The sequence below is a fragment of the Schistocerca gregaria genome, chromosome 2, assembly GCF_023897955.1.
Source record: "Schistocerca gregaria isolate iqSchGreg1 chromosome 2, iqSchGreg1.2, whole genome shotgun sequence".
NCBI lineage: Eukaryota > Metazoa > Arthropoda > Insecta > Orthoptera > Acrididae > Schistocerca > Schistocerca gregaria.
The window spans coordinates 549,330,849-549,347,748 of record NC_064921.1 but is presented as its reverse complement, the minus strand read 5'-3'; the positions used below and the strand labels follow the sequence as shown (position 1 = coordinate 549,347,748).

General features: G+C 43.4%; 1 protein-coding gene across 1 annotated transcript in view; it reads left to right on the top strand.

Moving 5' to 3' along the window:
* Positions 1-16,900, top strand: part of LOC126335873 (uncharacterized) — a 526,091-nt gene that overhangs the window by 89,038 nt on the left and 420,153 nt on the right. Inside the window, exon 3 of the mRNA XM_049999346.1 lies at positions 12,973-13,041. Coding sequence (XP_049855303.1) covers positions 12,973-13,041 — 69 coding nt within the window. The remainder of the gene's footprint in view (positions 1-12,972; positions 13,042-16,900) is intronic.

Here is a 16,900-nt window from a genome sequence, read left to right as displayed (position 1 = left end):
GTGTTCACTAATCCCCATATCCGTTTTGATGCTTGTTTTTAGCTCAGGATTATTTGTTAGTAAAGAGGTCAAGTTTTCACAACCGTTTACTATTCGCGTTGGCTCATGAATTAACTGCTCCAAAAATGTTTCAGAGAAAGCGTTTAGCACACTTTCGTATGATGTTTTAAGCGTACCTCAGGATTTAAACATGTATTTTCGCCAACATATCGTGGATAAATTAAAGTCACGGTGAACTATAATCGTACGAGTCGGGTACATGTTTGAAATTAAACTCAAATTTTCTTTTAAACTTTCAGCAATTCTATCATTTGAATTGGGAGGTCGGTGAAAGGATCCAACTATTATTTTATTCCAGTTGCCAAGAATGACCTTTACCCGTACTAACTCACAGGAGCTATCTACTTTAATTTCGCGACAAGATAAACTACTTCTAACAGCAACAAACGCGCCACCATCAACAGTGTTTAGCCTATCCTTTCCGAAAATTGTTAGATTATTCACAAAAATTTCGGCCTAACTTATCTCCAGCTTTAACCAGCTTTCAGTGCCTACACCGATTTGAGCATCAGCGCTTTCTATTACGTCCCGTCCACAGGAAAGTTTCCTAACTTCGTTCATCATAAAATCACTTTCTGAAAGAATATCCCTCCAGCATCGATCAGATGTTGTATTGGTTCCATATATTTTTGTGTCTTGCGACGCAGCTATTGTTTCGCATTTCTGCGAGACAGTGTAAGTAGGCTGTTTAGGTTTTTATATTGGTAACGCCACCTAGCGCTCTGTATGAAATCACTGGCTGTGCTGTGTGCAGTCTGCGGCTAGTTTGCATTGTTGTCTGCCATTGTAGTGTTGGACAGCTGGATGTTAACAGCGCGTAGCGTTGGGTAGGTTGGAGGTGATCCGCCAGCAGTCGTGGATGTGGGCAGAGAGATGGCGGAGTTTTGAAATTTGTAAGACTGGATGTCATGAATTGCTATATACATTATGACTTTGAAGGTAAATACATTGTTTGTTCTCTATTAAAATCTTTCACTTGCTAACTATACCTACCAGTAGTTAGTGCATTCCGTAGTTTGGATCTTTTATTTAGCTGGCAGTAGTGGCACTCGCTGTATTGCAGTAGTTCGAGTAACGAAGATTTTTGGTGAGGTAAGTGATTTGTGAAAGGTATAGATTAATGTTAGTCAGGGCCATTCTTTTGTAGGGACTTTTGAAAGTCAGATTGCGTTGCGCTAAAAATAGTGTGTCTCAGTTTAAGCCCAGTCCTGTATAATTTCTCTAAGGGAACGTTTCAACAATACGATGTTACTAACTCGTAGCCTCGATTAAATAGCGTAAATTGATGAAATCGTAGTATATTTCTTTTGCGTGCTTTCTTTGCACTTACAAAAGCTCTCGCACTTCTTTTGTTGCTTCACCTAGTTACAGACATGACTACCGTCGCGTAAAGGTATGGTATTTTTAGTGGGTAATTTTCCTTCGCACTTACTCTTCTATACTTGACACAACACAAATATGTTACATCTTATTTATTGTTATAGTCCACAAATACTGATACCCTTTGTAAATCAGTAAAGGCTTTTCTTTTGTGGTCTGGTTGAAGTCCATCTCTGCAACAGTGATAATATGAAACACTACTTGTCAGACAGCAACCACCTGCATGTCTGAACTCTCGAAGAGACTCACGTGCCACAACAGTTCTAGTCTGCAATATACACACTGATTTACGCTTTTAGAGCGGGAAGTGGACTTTCCCAGCAATACGTAGTGGGTAGTGACAAACGGGCCGGTGTATATCCTACTTCTGGAACAGCGTGTTCCCTGGTACAACTACCTGAAGGTGTTTAACGCTCCATGTAAATGTCAACACATTCCATCTCCGTTCAAATGTCACAAAGTCATTCTATTCACCGTATTCATCGTGTCATTACCTAGGACTCCTATCACCTGTTAAGATCTCTCTCTCTCTCTCTCTCTCTCTCTCTCTCTCTCTCTCTCTCTCTCTCTCTTTCTACTTCTCCTGTCCTCTCACTTTCTCTCTCCCTGTGTTTCTCAGTCTCAGCCTCTCGCTATTTGTCTGTCTACTTCACTATACCTCTCTCTCTCTCTCTCTCTAGGTCACTATATCTTTTCTGCCTCACTGTGTATGAGAAGCACTTGTAAAATTTGTATCATTTCGAAAAAAATTAACCTGCCACCACAAACCTTGGTGTTAAACCGTATTTACACAGTCTTCCTTCAGTGTGGCACATTTTCCCCAAATCAGCACAAACCTCAGTTGTAGAGCTATGGATTTTGGCTATTTATAAAATGTTCCTTCCCAAATATCACACCGTCGTCGTTCTGCAAAAGCATCAATACACTGCCCCTGTTTCAGGCACTTTCAGAGTTTACTCACAATCTTAATAACTACTGCCATCACAACAATGTATATCAACTTCTTCCTCAGTGCCGTATTAAGCAAGCAGATAGCACACAATCTCCAACTCACACTATTCCAAAATACTTGATAATATTTAAAATTGAAGTATCATACCTTTCTATACAAACAATTGTACGTCACATTCAAAACATTGCATGGCTCATTTACACTAGGATAGCACACACATGTACATTAAGGTGATAAAAGTCATGGTACAGCGATAAGCACTTACACAGACGGCGGTAGTTCCTTATTGCTTTGTCTACTGTTTCAAGAGTGCGCATAGAATACCAAATTTCAGGCATTACCACTCACCGCAGACAACGCAGTAGCCGATACCCTTCACTTAACGACCGAGAGTAGCGACGTTGGCGTAGAGTTGTCGGTGTTAGCAGATAAGCCACACTGCTTGCAATAAACGCTGAAATCAAGGCGGGACATACGACGAACGTATTCTTTAGGACACTGTGGCGAAATTCACTGTTAATGGGTTATCGCACGGGACTACAGATGCGAATACTTTTGCTAACAGCTCGTGTTCGCCTGCAGCGCCTCTAATGGGCTCGTGACCATATAGATTGGACACCTGGAAACTGTGGTCTGGTCAGATGAAACCCGATTTGCCGGCCGCGGTGGTCTAGCGGTTCTGGGAGCTCAGTCCGGAACCGCGCGACTACTACGGTCGCAGGTTCGAATCCTGCCTTGGGCATGGATGTGTGTGATGTCCTTAGGTTAGTTAGGTTTAAGTAGTTCTAAGTTGTAGGGGACTGATGACCACAGATGTTAAGTCCCATAGTGCTCAGAGCCATTTGAACAATTTTTTTGAAACCCGATTGGTGAAAGTTGATGGTGGCATTGAAGTGTGGCGCAGTCCCTATGAAACCATGGAATCAAATTGTCATTAAGACTCTCCGAAGATGACAGTGGTTCCACGTTGGCTGTGTTTACATGGTATGGACTCGGTCCTCTGCTCCAAATGAACCTATCATTAACTGAAAACGATTATGTTCGGTTACTTGATGACTTAATGTTCCCAAAAAACGATTGAACAATGCACCATGTCACCGAGACACAAGAGCACTCGTTTGGTTTGAAAAATATGGTGGACAATCTGAGCGAATGACTTGGCAACGCATATCTCCCGACATGAGTATAATCGAGAGGTCAGTTCGAGCACAATATTTCCGCAACTACGGGTGGCTTAGAGTCAGCAGGGCTCAATATTTCTGCGAGGTACTTCCAATGACTTGCGGAGTCTACGACACATCGGGATGCTGCACTATGCGGGGCAGGAGGAGGTCCGATACGATATGAGGGTATATCCCATGACATATATGGAAGCAGGAGGCAATCTCTCTCAGAGTACACACAGGTAACGTCAAACGAGTTCAGCGTAACTTGGTACAATTGCAAGGGCCATGAAAGGAGAGCTACAGCAAGGGTACACTAACAGTGTTCCCAAGCCTGCAGATCACAACTACGGTGCGGCTCCGGTCACCACGCTGAGCTCTAACCACAGAAATATAGCACAGTATGTATTAATTCAGACACTCATAGTAAAGTATAACTGCATATACCATACGCAAGCACATGGCCACAATCTACTCTGCATAAAACAAGAAACTAATGGAAGGTACGCTCTTCTGCTGTAAAGTCTATTTAACAGAGTTTACGTACTGTGTCCGATTGTACTATTCAACTGAGCAGACTCATTCCTTCATGCAGCCCCAAGGCATATACCATCGCTAACGTTGTCATCGAAGACAAGCTGGACAGTTTTCTCTTCCAAATCACAGGAAGCATTATTATCCAGCAGAATGCACACCAGTTCCATTCGGCTGGCGTACCCAGGTATACCCCAAGTTCGTCTCACATTGCACGGTGACGCTGACTGCCCAGGCCGTTGCCGACCGCGCTACTCGACACCGCCTCGGGGTGGCGGTAGTGTCTCCATCGAATTACTTCATGCCAAAGCTGCGCCACAAAGGATAATAACTGTAAGTGGTTGTAGTCGGCACTATCCATTTGTGAGACTGGTTTATAGTTTGTGACAAATAGAAGCACCTAAATCATTCCTAATGGCTCTGAACACTATGCGACTTAACTTCTGAGGTCATCAGTCGCCTAGAACTTAGAACTAATTAAACCTAACTAACCTAAGGACATCACACACAACCATGCTCGAGGCAGGATTCGAACCTACGACCGTAGCGGTCGCCCGGTTCCAGACTGTAGCGCCTAGAACCGCACGGCCACTCCGGCCAGCAAATCATTCCAAAACTGTAGGATGTGTAGAATAGTGAAACCATAATAAGTGAATAAAACTGGAGAGAAATGGCATGCACGTAGGCCCAGCAGCATTCTCTTCCGTTTTATCGGACAGGTCACTGTTGCGCCAGGCTCAATCGCTGAGAGATGTCAAACGAAGGGAAAACGTGCAATGAAGTGCCGTTATACCTCATCGACGTCAAAGGGAGAGCTGGAGTCATACAGTTCACATCGCTGCTTCGACAGTGATGCGTGTGTGGAACCAGTGGATAGAAGAGCGGATACTGGGCCACACAGTGTGACCATAGCATGGGGTGGCCACCCTCTTGTCCGCATGGCTGTAACTGACAGAACAGCTTCATCCACAGCTTTGGCTCTGTGTTGGAATACTGCAACGGGTGTGTAAATGCCTGAGTCGAGGTTCTACGCCGTCTGTAGAGGGCTGGACCGGTGACGTGCATGTCATTGTGTCGACGTCCATTGAGCCGGAAGTACCACTGCCTCAGACTGTAATGGGCACGTGAACGCCATCAGTGGCGTGCTGACTGGTAAAGTGTAGTGCTTTTGGAAGAGTCCCGCTTGAACTTTTCCTACAGCATCCATGTTAGAAGCGACCGTGATGAACGCAGTCAAGTAGACTGTGATTTCGAGTGGCGTAGGCGACACGTGGCAAGTATGACTGTTTGGGGCACTATTGGCTGTAGTATGTGATCTGGCCTCGTACGTATTAACAGAAATCTGAACAATAAGCGCTACATCTGGGAGAATTTGCAGCTCAAGACACTGCCCCCCTTGCAGACAGCTCTGCGTGTCACATTTCAACACATAACTAACTTATATTCAGAGGTTTATCTGCTGCAGTTAAACACCATATTTAATAGTCACGGGCTGTTGTATTGTAAGGAACTGGGGACCTAGAAATGACGGAGAGGCTTCGTCCACGCCTTAGCCACCCTCCAACAGGCTATAGCAGTCCACTGACCCCACCGCCGCCTCACACCGAGCCCAGGGTTATTGTGCCGTCCGGCCCCCAGTGGATCCCCCGGGAACGTCTCACACCAGACGAGTGTAACGCCAATGTTTGCGTGGAAGAGTAATTATAGTGTACCCGTATGTGGAGAAAGTGTTTGCGCAGCAACCGCTGACATGGTGTAACTGAGGCGGAATAAGGGGAACCAGCCCGCGTTCGCCGAGGCAGATGGAAAACCGCCTTAAAAACCATCTACAGACTGGCCGGCACACCGGACCTCGACAGTAATCCGCCGGGCGAATTCGTGCCGGGAACCGGCACGCCTTCCCGTCCGGAAAGCAGTGCGTTAGTCACGGCCTAAACACATTAAATGATAAGTTAATTTACATTTATCGCACTAGTATTTGATTACTGCCTATTTTATTAATGACCAAATTAATTAATTAACGATAGTCGGGCTTAATACGTTCTGTATCTGGAAGGTAGGATGATAGTGATACTGTGGGATCATTCAGTGCTGTCACGTTTATTTTTCATTTCTGGTGTAATCCTCGTAGCAAGTGATTTTAATATCACTCTTGACATCTAAACTATATGACGAACAAGGAAGTTTTTACTGCTTATAGAAATAAGGTACGTCTTTCATTTGGCGAATCCCTCATTAACGTAATTAACATTTTTATAAACAGTGAGCTTTTTCAGATAAGATCGTGAAAACATCAGTCCAAGAAAATGGCTTTCAAGGTTTTTACTTTTTACCAGCAAAATTTAGTTAAGTTGCAGTTCCTATTCTCACTGAAGCATGAAGGGCTGACACTCTTTGATTCGGTGTCTTGGACGTACAGTGCCTTTACATGAGGAGAATATGGTACCAGATCTTATTATTGCTCAATATTCTTTTGCATCTTCCGACATTATTTGCTTTATCTGTTGCAAATTTATAAATTTTATTTTATGGACTACAGCTGATAAACGAGGAGTAGAAGAAATTCAGTCAAGGATAATATAAGAGATACATCAACTAAAAAACTATAGTTAGCGAGGAGATGAGAGTGGTAAGGCGCCATGCAAGATATAAACAGTTTTAGAACCAGAGAACCAGTTTTATTAAGGGTACAACAGATTGTTGCATCTTCCTTTAACGCGTAAAATGCCAGAAAAAGTGAATATAACAAGTGAACAATACAATTTTAGAATTACAAAGCCGGCCGCGGTGGTCTCGCGGTTAAGGCGCTCAGTCCGGAACCGCGCGACTGCTACGGTCGCAGGTTCGAATCCTGCCTCGGGCATGGATGTGTGTGATGTCCTTAGGTTAGTTAGGTTTACGTAGTTCTAAGTTCTAGGGGACTGATGACCACAGATGTTAAGTCCCATAGTGCTCAGAGCCATTTGAACCATTTTTTTAGAATTACAAATTCAACAATTTAACTTGAGATATCAGACGGATGAGTTGCAACGCCCTCCAGTGGTTCTGTTTCAACGTCGATTAAATAAATCATACTATAAACTAATATACAGGGAAAAGCCTTTCAATGAACAAGTTTTCAATGATAACAAACCCAACATGAATAAATATTAAGCTATCAGATCTGTGCATAATGACTACCATAAGAAAATACTATGGAGGGGACAGCCAGCCATATAAGGTACCTAAATAAAATATAAAGAACAACGCCTAGCTGAACTGCAGAACAAGAAGTAAAATTAAAACTGATTACCAACGGAATAAGAAAAAATGCTCATAAATTACAAACTGAGCTCGAACCCAATACACAGGAATATCGGTGGCATACATTGACCGAAATCTTGAGCAAATTACGGGGCTTGATTTTGAGTTGAGATTACTGAGACCAGTTCCATAAAAAAATGAATGAATAAAATTCGAATTAGTACGCCCACATGAGTTCAACTAAGACGTGAATACTGGTCTTGAACTCTTAAAGTATAGGACAGCAGCATGTATAATCTTCATAAATTATGGACAAGGGCTCAAAGGTTATGTACAGCATTAACAGGGACACAAAATATTTTACCAGTATAGGTTAGGAAGATAAGTAAATTTTTAAGTGACACTTACACACACAGTACAAAGAAGCCTATAGCACAGCGGATAGCTCCGAATATTAGCTCGTAGTCTACGCACTAAGATGCTTACCAAACAGATCCACTTGGCTCAGCCGTTCCACTTCGCCCGTGATTTGTGTAGATACCAAAGATCAGACGCAGTACCAAAGCCGTATTCCACTAAATCCTAGCGATGTGTTTCTCAGTCATGTAAACTGACGGCTTCGCAACACATACTCTCCCTCAATTGCATATAACGTGCATGTCACATATAATTGTCAGCACTTGTACCTGGATGCCTCTTCCAATTATCAATGCTCAAGGACTGAGAGCGAGGTAATGCCATCTGCCCGGACGCGACGCAGGCCGTTGCTTAGCTTCGGCCAAAGAGGTTCACCACGTCTTCCATTACACATCAAAACAGAACACGGATAACTAATAGTAACAGTGGACGAACGAAGCATTAATACGCTAAATATAATAATATTCAGAAAGGCAACAAAAGGGGACGCACCTGAAATTAGGTGTCAAAGTAGACTACGCGATCGAAGTAGAAAATCCATAATTTCAAATAGTTACGTATTTCTTTAATGCATAAATAGCCAGAAAAAATTGAATCGAAGCGAACGAATAGTACGATTTTAAAATCAAAACTGAGCTGACAACACTCATGGGATAGAATTACCTACATGTACGGATGACAATAGGACGGCATACACAAGGTATAAAATGGAAGAGCATTGGCGAATATGTCATTTTATTCAGGTGATTCTTCTGATAAGATTTCCGTAGTGAATATGGCCGCACAATTAGCATTAACAGATTTTGAACGCGGAGTAGTGGTTGGAGTTCGACACGTGGGACATTGAATTTTGGAATTCGTTAGTGAATTTAGTATTCCGAAATCTAGTGGCCAAAGGCCTTAACTTAAGGACCGAGAACAGCAGCGTTTGAGAAGAGGTGTTAGCGCTAGCAGGCAAGGAACACTGCCTGAAACAACTGCAGAAATCAATGTGGGGCATACGACCAACGTGTTCGTTAGCACAGAGCAGCGAAATTAGGCGTTAGTGGGATATGGGAGCAGACAACCGACGTGAGTGCATTTGCTAACAGAACGAAATTGCAGCGCGTCTCCTCGACTCGTGACCATATCGGCTGGACTCTAGATGACAGGAAAACCTTAGCCTGGTCATATGAGCCCCGGTTTCAGTTGGTAAGAGATGATGGTAGGGTTCGAGTGTGGCACAGATCCCACAAAACCATGAACCTAAGTTATCAACAAGGCACTGCGAAAGCTGGTCCAACTGAACCTACCACAGACTAGAAATCGTTTTGTTCGGCCACTTTGATACCATTTGAAGCCATTTATGGACTTTACGTTCATAAACAAAGTTTTCAAGTCACGCCGAGCGGAGTGGCCACACGGTTTTAGTCGCCATGTCACGGATTGCGGCCCCTCCCGCCAGAGGTTCGAATCGTCCCTCGGGCTTGGGTGTTTGTGTTGTTCTTAGCATAAGTTAGTTTAAGTAGTGTGTAAGCCTAAGGACCGATGACCCCAGCAGTTTGGTCCCTTAGGAATTCGCATACATTCCAACATTTGTCATGCCACTGGGTTACAGTTGTTCGTGACTGGTCTGGAGAGCATTCTGGGTAGTTCGGGCGAATGATTTGGCCACCCAGATCACCTGACATGAACGAATGAACATTTATGGACATAATTGAAACGTCAGTTTGTGTGCAACATCCTGGACTGACATTACTTTCCCAATTATTAACGGGTATAGAGGCAACATGACCCAGTATTTCTGCAGGGGACTTCCACCGACCTGTTGAGTCTAGGCCACGTAGAGTTTCTGCACTACGCCGAGTGAAAAGTGGTCCGACACGATATTAGGATGTATCGCATGACTTTTGTCACCGGAACGTCTAGCGACCGTAAAGCGAAGCTACTGGGAGAAAACGATAGAAATAAGTTTCAGAAACGAGACGCTCGATAAACACTTATGTCAGAAAGTGGAAGACTGAATACGGAATGTCATAATAGAAGTACTGAGACTCTGAAGCGCGGAGTAAAAGCGAGTTTACAGATTAAGTGCAGGGTAGTTATAACTAAACATTAGCTTCCTGAGAAGGCTGCCATGAAAACGAATGTTGTAGGAGAATGAAACTTTGTGAAAATATTTGTAAGGACGTAACGAATAAACCATTAAAAGAAATACGTTTTAATTTCCTCATAATAGAGGAACATTTGTTAATTGTGTACCACGTTTACGTCCAGGTTAAACATGTTGTTCATTGTGACGACCATCCCTACCCACGACAGCCTGGATCCACACTAGAAGTAGTATTTAATAACTGTTTGCAGCACTTTTCGAACAGTGGACATGGAATGTTCAACTATCGCGACACAGTACATGCACTGGTTGAGATCGTATATTGCGTCCAGCTTTCTCAGCCATGTCAACATTAAGGTATTCAACAATTTGTGGTGCTGTTGGCAGTCGGCCAGGAGCAATCCCAAATAGATAGTTAATTCGAACATCTGAATCATTTTCTTCAACCCCTATGCAGAAAGACGAACTCTCCGTATTCCTTTACTGCTTCGATACTAGCTTACAGCAGCAGCATTGTCACTGTTTTTTTTTTTTTGCTAAAACAGTTTTACGAAAAAAATCTTGCTCACCATGTACAGACCCACGTCGAATGTCTGTGGTTGCACAAAAGGAAAGAGCGAGAGAAATGCACGCTTGAACATATAAGCCGATGCTAGCCAAGTCTTCAGTTGCAATAGTGTATTTGACCATGAAAGGCGCCTGTGCCATGTCCTCAATTCTTTGCGAGTGACAGTCGGGGCCATACCGGTGTCACGTGACTGCATTATGTCGGAGCTAGGTCAATTCTAACGCTGGCCGATTGTTGGTGTTTGCATGGTGGATTCTTCTGTAACCAAGGGAGCCGAAATGTTTGGTCTTTCAAGGGGCGCCATATCGAACTTTCTTACCGCATACAGGGAACGCGGACAAATACTGTCCGATGAGTCACGACGCGGACAAAACTCTGTTTTGAGAGATTCTAACAGAAGGTCACTGAAGAGGACAGTGACGGAAACTAAGACAGCTTCAGAAGCTGCTGTAGAACCGAATTTCGCACTTGCGAAGAATGCCAGCAACAAAACAACACGAAGGGAGTTCCATAAGCAAGGAATTGCAGGGCGAGCTGCAAGTCCATAACCAGTCATCAGTGGTGCAACTCCCCGTAAGAGGAAAACCTGTTGCCGAACCCGTAATACTCGTAATATGAAGCAATGGAAGAAAGTCATTTTGTCGGTGAAGTCCTGTTTCACATTTTTTGCAATGGCCGCCGAGTTTATCTCCCAACATTGCGAGGGTTCTATGATGATGAGAGCAGCCATATCATGTGCATTTCATGGGCTCCACAGTTACTCTGTAAGGTCGCGTTACTGGAAATGATTATGTGACCATTTTAGCTAATCAGATCTAATCCATGGTACAATTTTTGTGCCTCAAATGGTGACCCTGGGTTCCAAGGGCCCTGTTCACTCAGCTCGCATCATTCAGGAGTGGTTTTGCGAGCACAATGATTAAATGTGGCATCTCTCTTGGCGAATACAGTTATCATAGCTCAGTATCTTTTTTGTTTTGTTTTGTTTTGTTTTGTTCAGGCTTTGTGGTCTACTTTGGATAGAAAGGTATGTGAACGTTATCCACAAGCATCATCGTTACCTAAACTTGCCACGGTACAACAGCCATTTGAAAACCAAACAGGACCTGTGTTTATTCACTCCAAGTAGGTAGAAATATGTTTCGAATCCCAGTGGTTTTCCTACACCACATTAGGTACGGCAGTGTGTTGTGTTTTTGGTGTTACAATGCTTTGTCGAGACCCTTTATAGTTAATTACCCTATGTGGTGGAGGGGGGGGGGCAGTACTCAGACGACTGCTGAAGCAAGAAAGCTCTTCGGCATATGGCGTACGTGATTTCAGCAGGCGCATCAGGACAACAGACCCGCTGTGGCGGATATAAATGCCATCCGGCCACACTAATCAACGATCAAGTCGGCGAGCCATCAAGCGCTCAGTATCCGTAGTGACGATCTCCGGCATGAGGTCACCTGTATTCTGCCGACATCTTGACAGTAACAGGAAGGTCCAGCCAACGTCTGATTGACCGAGGATCCAACTGAGGCCCTCCGAGCCACCAAACCATTTCGATGCTAGCCTGGGTCACTAGCCGTCTCCAGACTGCCCCTGACAGCGGTTCGTTCCCTGGATGTTGCCGCTCGGTACTTGCAGTGGTTGGGAGTGGGGGGGGGACACTGACTGTCCCATGCTCAGCAGTGATATAGCCTGTTGCATAAACATCGAACTTAGCTATGCTTATTGGGACTGTCCAGGAGCAAGGTCGCGCCACCCCTCTGGCCTCTCTAAGCTCCTAGGACGACGCTTCACTGCCACAGGGTCTGAGAGTCGAGACTTAGCTTCCAACTGCCGCAAGAAGAGGGCTTGATTCTGTAATAACTTAACACAGGGGTTCTGCTAGCATCGAGCGACTTCTGACGCCCCAATCCATTATCCTCCACCAGATCGTACCCATACCCTCCATAGTTTTACAAAGATATGGTGATGGCAACGACACTTAGAGATGAAGAACCGTGCACAGAGATAAAGAGACGGACAGTGACGTCAACCACATCTTGCTAACGGACTAAGACGTTTATGTCAACCACCTCATGCTAATACCACTACGTCCTCTGCAGCTCATGGAGTGAAGGGTACAAAAATGATTTTAGTAATTTAAGGCAAGAACTACCGAATCTGGGAGCGTCAAAGATATTTTCAGTAAGTACTGACAGTTAAAGTATTCAGAGAACTATAGTTGTATTATTGGCATAGACGAATATTCATTTGCAAGATTTGCTACCCAACAAATCAAACATTTCATGAAAGCATTATAGAATAGAGCTGTCTCGAAGTATCGTAAATCTTCACGGGAATAATTTTGCTGAAATCGATGGTTGTGTCTAGTTTAATTTATAATTTGGAGCAAAAATGGATTTTTTCTTGTTCAGAACTACTCAAAAGCATTGGCAAATGTTTTGCAGTGGACTGTCTGCATAAATCCCAGAGAGTGCATAAACAATGGACTTATTTAATGTACATGTTGCTATCTTTTAATGACAATAATTTATTATATTTTTCTAACTAAAAAACATAATTGTTCCAGAAACTGGATGGTTTACATCTGGACGTGTATAACTGCAACAGTCTCGACTAGGATCCAGCACGCTTTGAGGTAAGCTTCCTATTATTTCAAATAAACTTTTCTGCATGAAGAACAGTTTTCTACATAAACAGACCCGCCTTAACCAAAACTAATAACCGCATCTGTTACTAGCTACCATGATTAGATGACCTATCTTCTTAGCTTTCCTGTAACAAATAAAAAGACGATGAGGATAAACTGTGTACTATAGAAACTGAAAAACAGAATTTGTGGCTATGTGATGTGTTGCTAGTCCACTGCCATTTTAACGTCTGTCATGGTGCTAAAACTCATTCATAGCGGTTTTCGATAGTCGAGAATGGTGTGCTCATCAACAATGGCCTATATTTTCTAACAGAAGATTCAAATACCATCACGCAGGAACTTTCGTTGGTGACTCAGAAACCAAATGTCAGAGACCACTGACAATCCACATTTTTTAATTAATGAAATTTTATTATGTAAGGAATTTACTTAGTTAATTCATCACTGTAAATAGGAAATGACTTAACACTTGATGTAATTCATTGCGGCTAGGTATTAGGCCAACGCACTGCAATAGGCAAGTGCGAATCACCCCAGAAGAGAGGTTTGTGAAAGGTGCTAGTCTACGTGCTCGTTCCATAGCTAAGTTGTTGAACAAGACGCCGTCACGGAAGCTGTTGTTATCCTTGACAGATTTCTACCACCTACTGCGGTTTTCGGTGAGCTCCTCTGACTTCTTGCAGTTAATATTAAATTTGTTCATATCACACTTGGTGAAATCTTTAAAGCACAATGTAGGTCACCCAGGCAGTCTCTTGGAAAGTGCTGTCTCACTATAGGGAAGACGAGAGTGGTGCATGCGATGTAAGTGTCCTAGCCATTACAGGAGATGCTCGTTGAGAGTAGCGATTACACTCAGTTGCTTCGCAATATTCAGGATCATCTCGTTTGTCACATGATCCCTCAATGCTACGCCCGGAATAATTCGGAAGCGCTGCAGATGAAAGGTACTTCAGCTTACATTCTCCTTTAGCATATCATTTCCAGATCTCAGCACCATACGAAAGTCCGCTCAGAAGGGTTCAATGTTGAGAGCTGCATACATTATAAATCAAGGCGTCGCTGTTACGTCAGTGTAATGTAGGCTTCTCTCCTTCCCACTAAAATTCCGCGAGTATGGCGGGTCTGGGAATGTGGTGCTACCGTGGTTTACTTCTAGTCGACTCGTGCCCTTACTAAAGCGCGCAGGAGTGTGTTAGTGGTGAGTTTTTAGTAAATATTTACATTTCTCTTCTTTCCATGTCGAAATTTTCGTCTTTTTCTAAAGCTCAGGATAGTTTACAAAGATTCATATCACTAACATGATAATGTAGTTGCAATTACTATGGAATCATGGAACGATGTTTTATTAAATAAGCGATATAGGAAATCAGAGGTCGGTAGCTTATGAATAAGTCAATTCTACTTATGAAAATCAATTTATAATTTTTTCATATTTGTTGCAACACACACAAACTTCCATTTCATCAGCAATTGATGGCAATTAAAAATTAAAATCTGTATTTACTTGGTTATTGCTCTAGATAATAAAGTGCAACGTATTAACTCGCACAGCTACAAATATTCTCTTAAAATTATTTGTGTGTTAGCATAAGATAGAATGCTAAGTATGATAACGGAACAATACTACCCATAGATACTAAAACGCCATGTGGGATAGTTCGTGTATTCTCCGTGTCATAGTAACTTGCATATACTGACTAATAGTTAGTTGTGTAGCGTAACATGTATTTCTGTAATTTTTCAAAGACTGTAGTAAATTTATTTTCATTTTTAATCGCTATTGCACTATAAAGAGAACACACCTCCAATTCGTGTCCTGCCTACTTCTGCTGTCGTCACAGACTCGGGAACGTACCGCTAGTACGTATATTACCACGTAATTCTTAGACTATCCCTGTATAGAGAGCATAATATTAAACTAAATTTACAGTAGTCTTCACAAATGTTTCATTGAAGTTTTCAAAGAAACACACACACACACACATACACACAATGAGAGGTTTATTACAGACACTGGAGAAGTACAAAATTTTAAGTTTTCAAGCATCAAAAAAGCTTACCACCATTGCAACTATTGTATGAAAAGCGTCCTAACGATATCCATAGCTTGTTAAATACACACATAAGAAAGTTTTGCACCACCCCGGTTACCTAACTCCTGAAGATAGACGTCTGTTGATATTCTATCACAGACACAGACAATGTGACTGTTCAGAGATGTCACTGAAACTGCCCAAAGGTGTAAACAGCCATGCATGAGCAGCGCCTATCAGACGGAGGAGGTCCGACAGCCGACCAGTTTCAGTAATTCCGCCAGGAAGGAGGTACACGGCTCGTGTTGTCTGTAGTTCAGCCACGGCTAGATGGTCAATACCGCGGTTCGATCACGCCTGCATTGTTACTTTGTTGCAGGAAGGGCTCTCAGCAGGGGAAGAGTCCAGGCGTCTCGGAGTAAACCAAAACAATGTTGTTCGCACATGGAAAAGATTCAGAGAGACAGGAACAGTCGATGACGTGCCTCGCTCATGCCGCCCAAGGGTTACGAACTACGGATTATGGCTTGGAGGAGCCATGACAGCAACGCCACCATGTTGAATAATGCTTTTCGTGGACAGCCGTGGTGGCCGAGCGGTTCTAGGCGCTACAGTCTGGAACCGCGCGACCCCTACAGTCACAGGTTCGAATCCTGCCTCGGGCGTGGATGTGTGTGATGTCCTTATGTTAGTTAGGTTTAAGTAGTTCTACGTTCTAGGGGACTGATGACCTCAGAAGTTAAGTTTCATAGTGCTCAGAGCCAGTTGAACCATTTGAACCAGTGCTTTTCGTGCAGCCACAGGACTTCGTATTACGACTCAAACCGTGCGCAAAAGGCTGCATGATGCGAAAATTCACTCCCGACGTCCATGGCGAGGTCCATCTTTGCAACCACGACACCATGCAGCGCGGTACAGATGCGCCCAACATCATGCCTAATGGACCGCTCAGGATTGGCATCATGTTCTCTTCACCGATGAGTGTCGCATATGTCTTCAACCAGACAATATTTGGAGACGTGTTTGGAGGCAGGCTGAACACCTTAGACACACTGTCCAGCGAATGCAGCCAGGTGGAGGTTCTCTGCTGTTTTGAGGTGAAATTATGTGGTTGTCATGGAAGGCGCCGTAACGGTGCCATTGTTCGACGGTTAGTGCAGCCATATCGGCAGCATATTGGCGAGGTATTCGTCTTCATGGACGACAATTCGCGTTCCCAACGTACACGTCTTGTGGATGACTTCCTTCAGGATAACGACATCGCTCGACTAGAGTGGCCAGCATGCTCTCCAGACATGAACCCTATCGAACATGTCTGGGATAGACTGAATAGGGCTGTTGATGGACAACGTTAGTCACCAGCCACTCTGAGGGATCTACGCCCAATCGCCATTGAAGAGTGGGACAATCTGAACCAACAGTGCCTTGATGAACTTGTAGATAGTATGCGAGGACGAATACAGGCATGCATCAATGCAAGAGGACGTGCTACTGGATATTAGATGTACCGGTGTGTACAGCAATCTGGACCACCACCTCGAAGGTCTCGCTGTATGGTGCTACAACCTGGAATGTGTGGTTTTCATGGGCAATAAAATGGCGAAAATGAGTTTTATGTTGATCCCTATTCCAATTTTCTTAACAGTTTCCAGAACTCTCGGAACCGAGGTGATGCAAAACCTTTTTTCAAGTGTGTAGGATACCTTTTTCACTAATGTTTGTTTTTAAGTGTACAGTCTATAGTCAATTGTATGGTATTTGTAGAAACTTAAGGAAAAGCTCTAATATTTTTCACGGGACTAATTTAC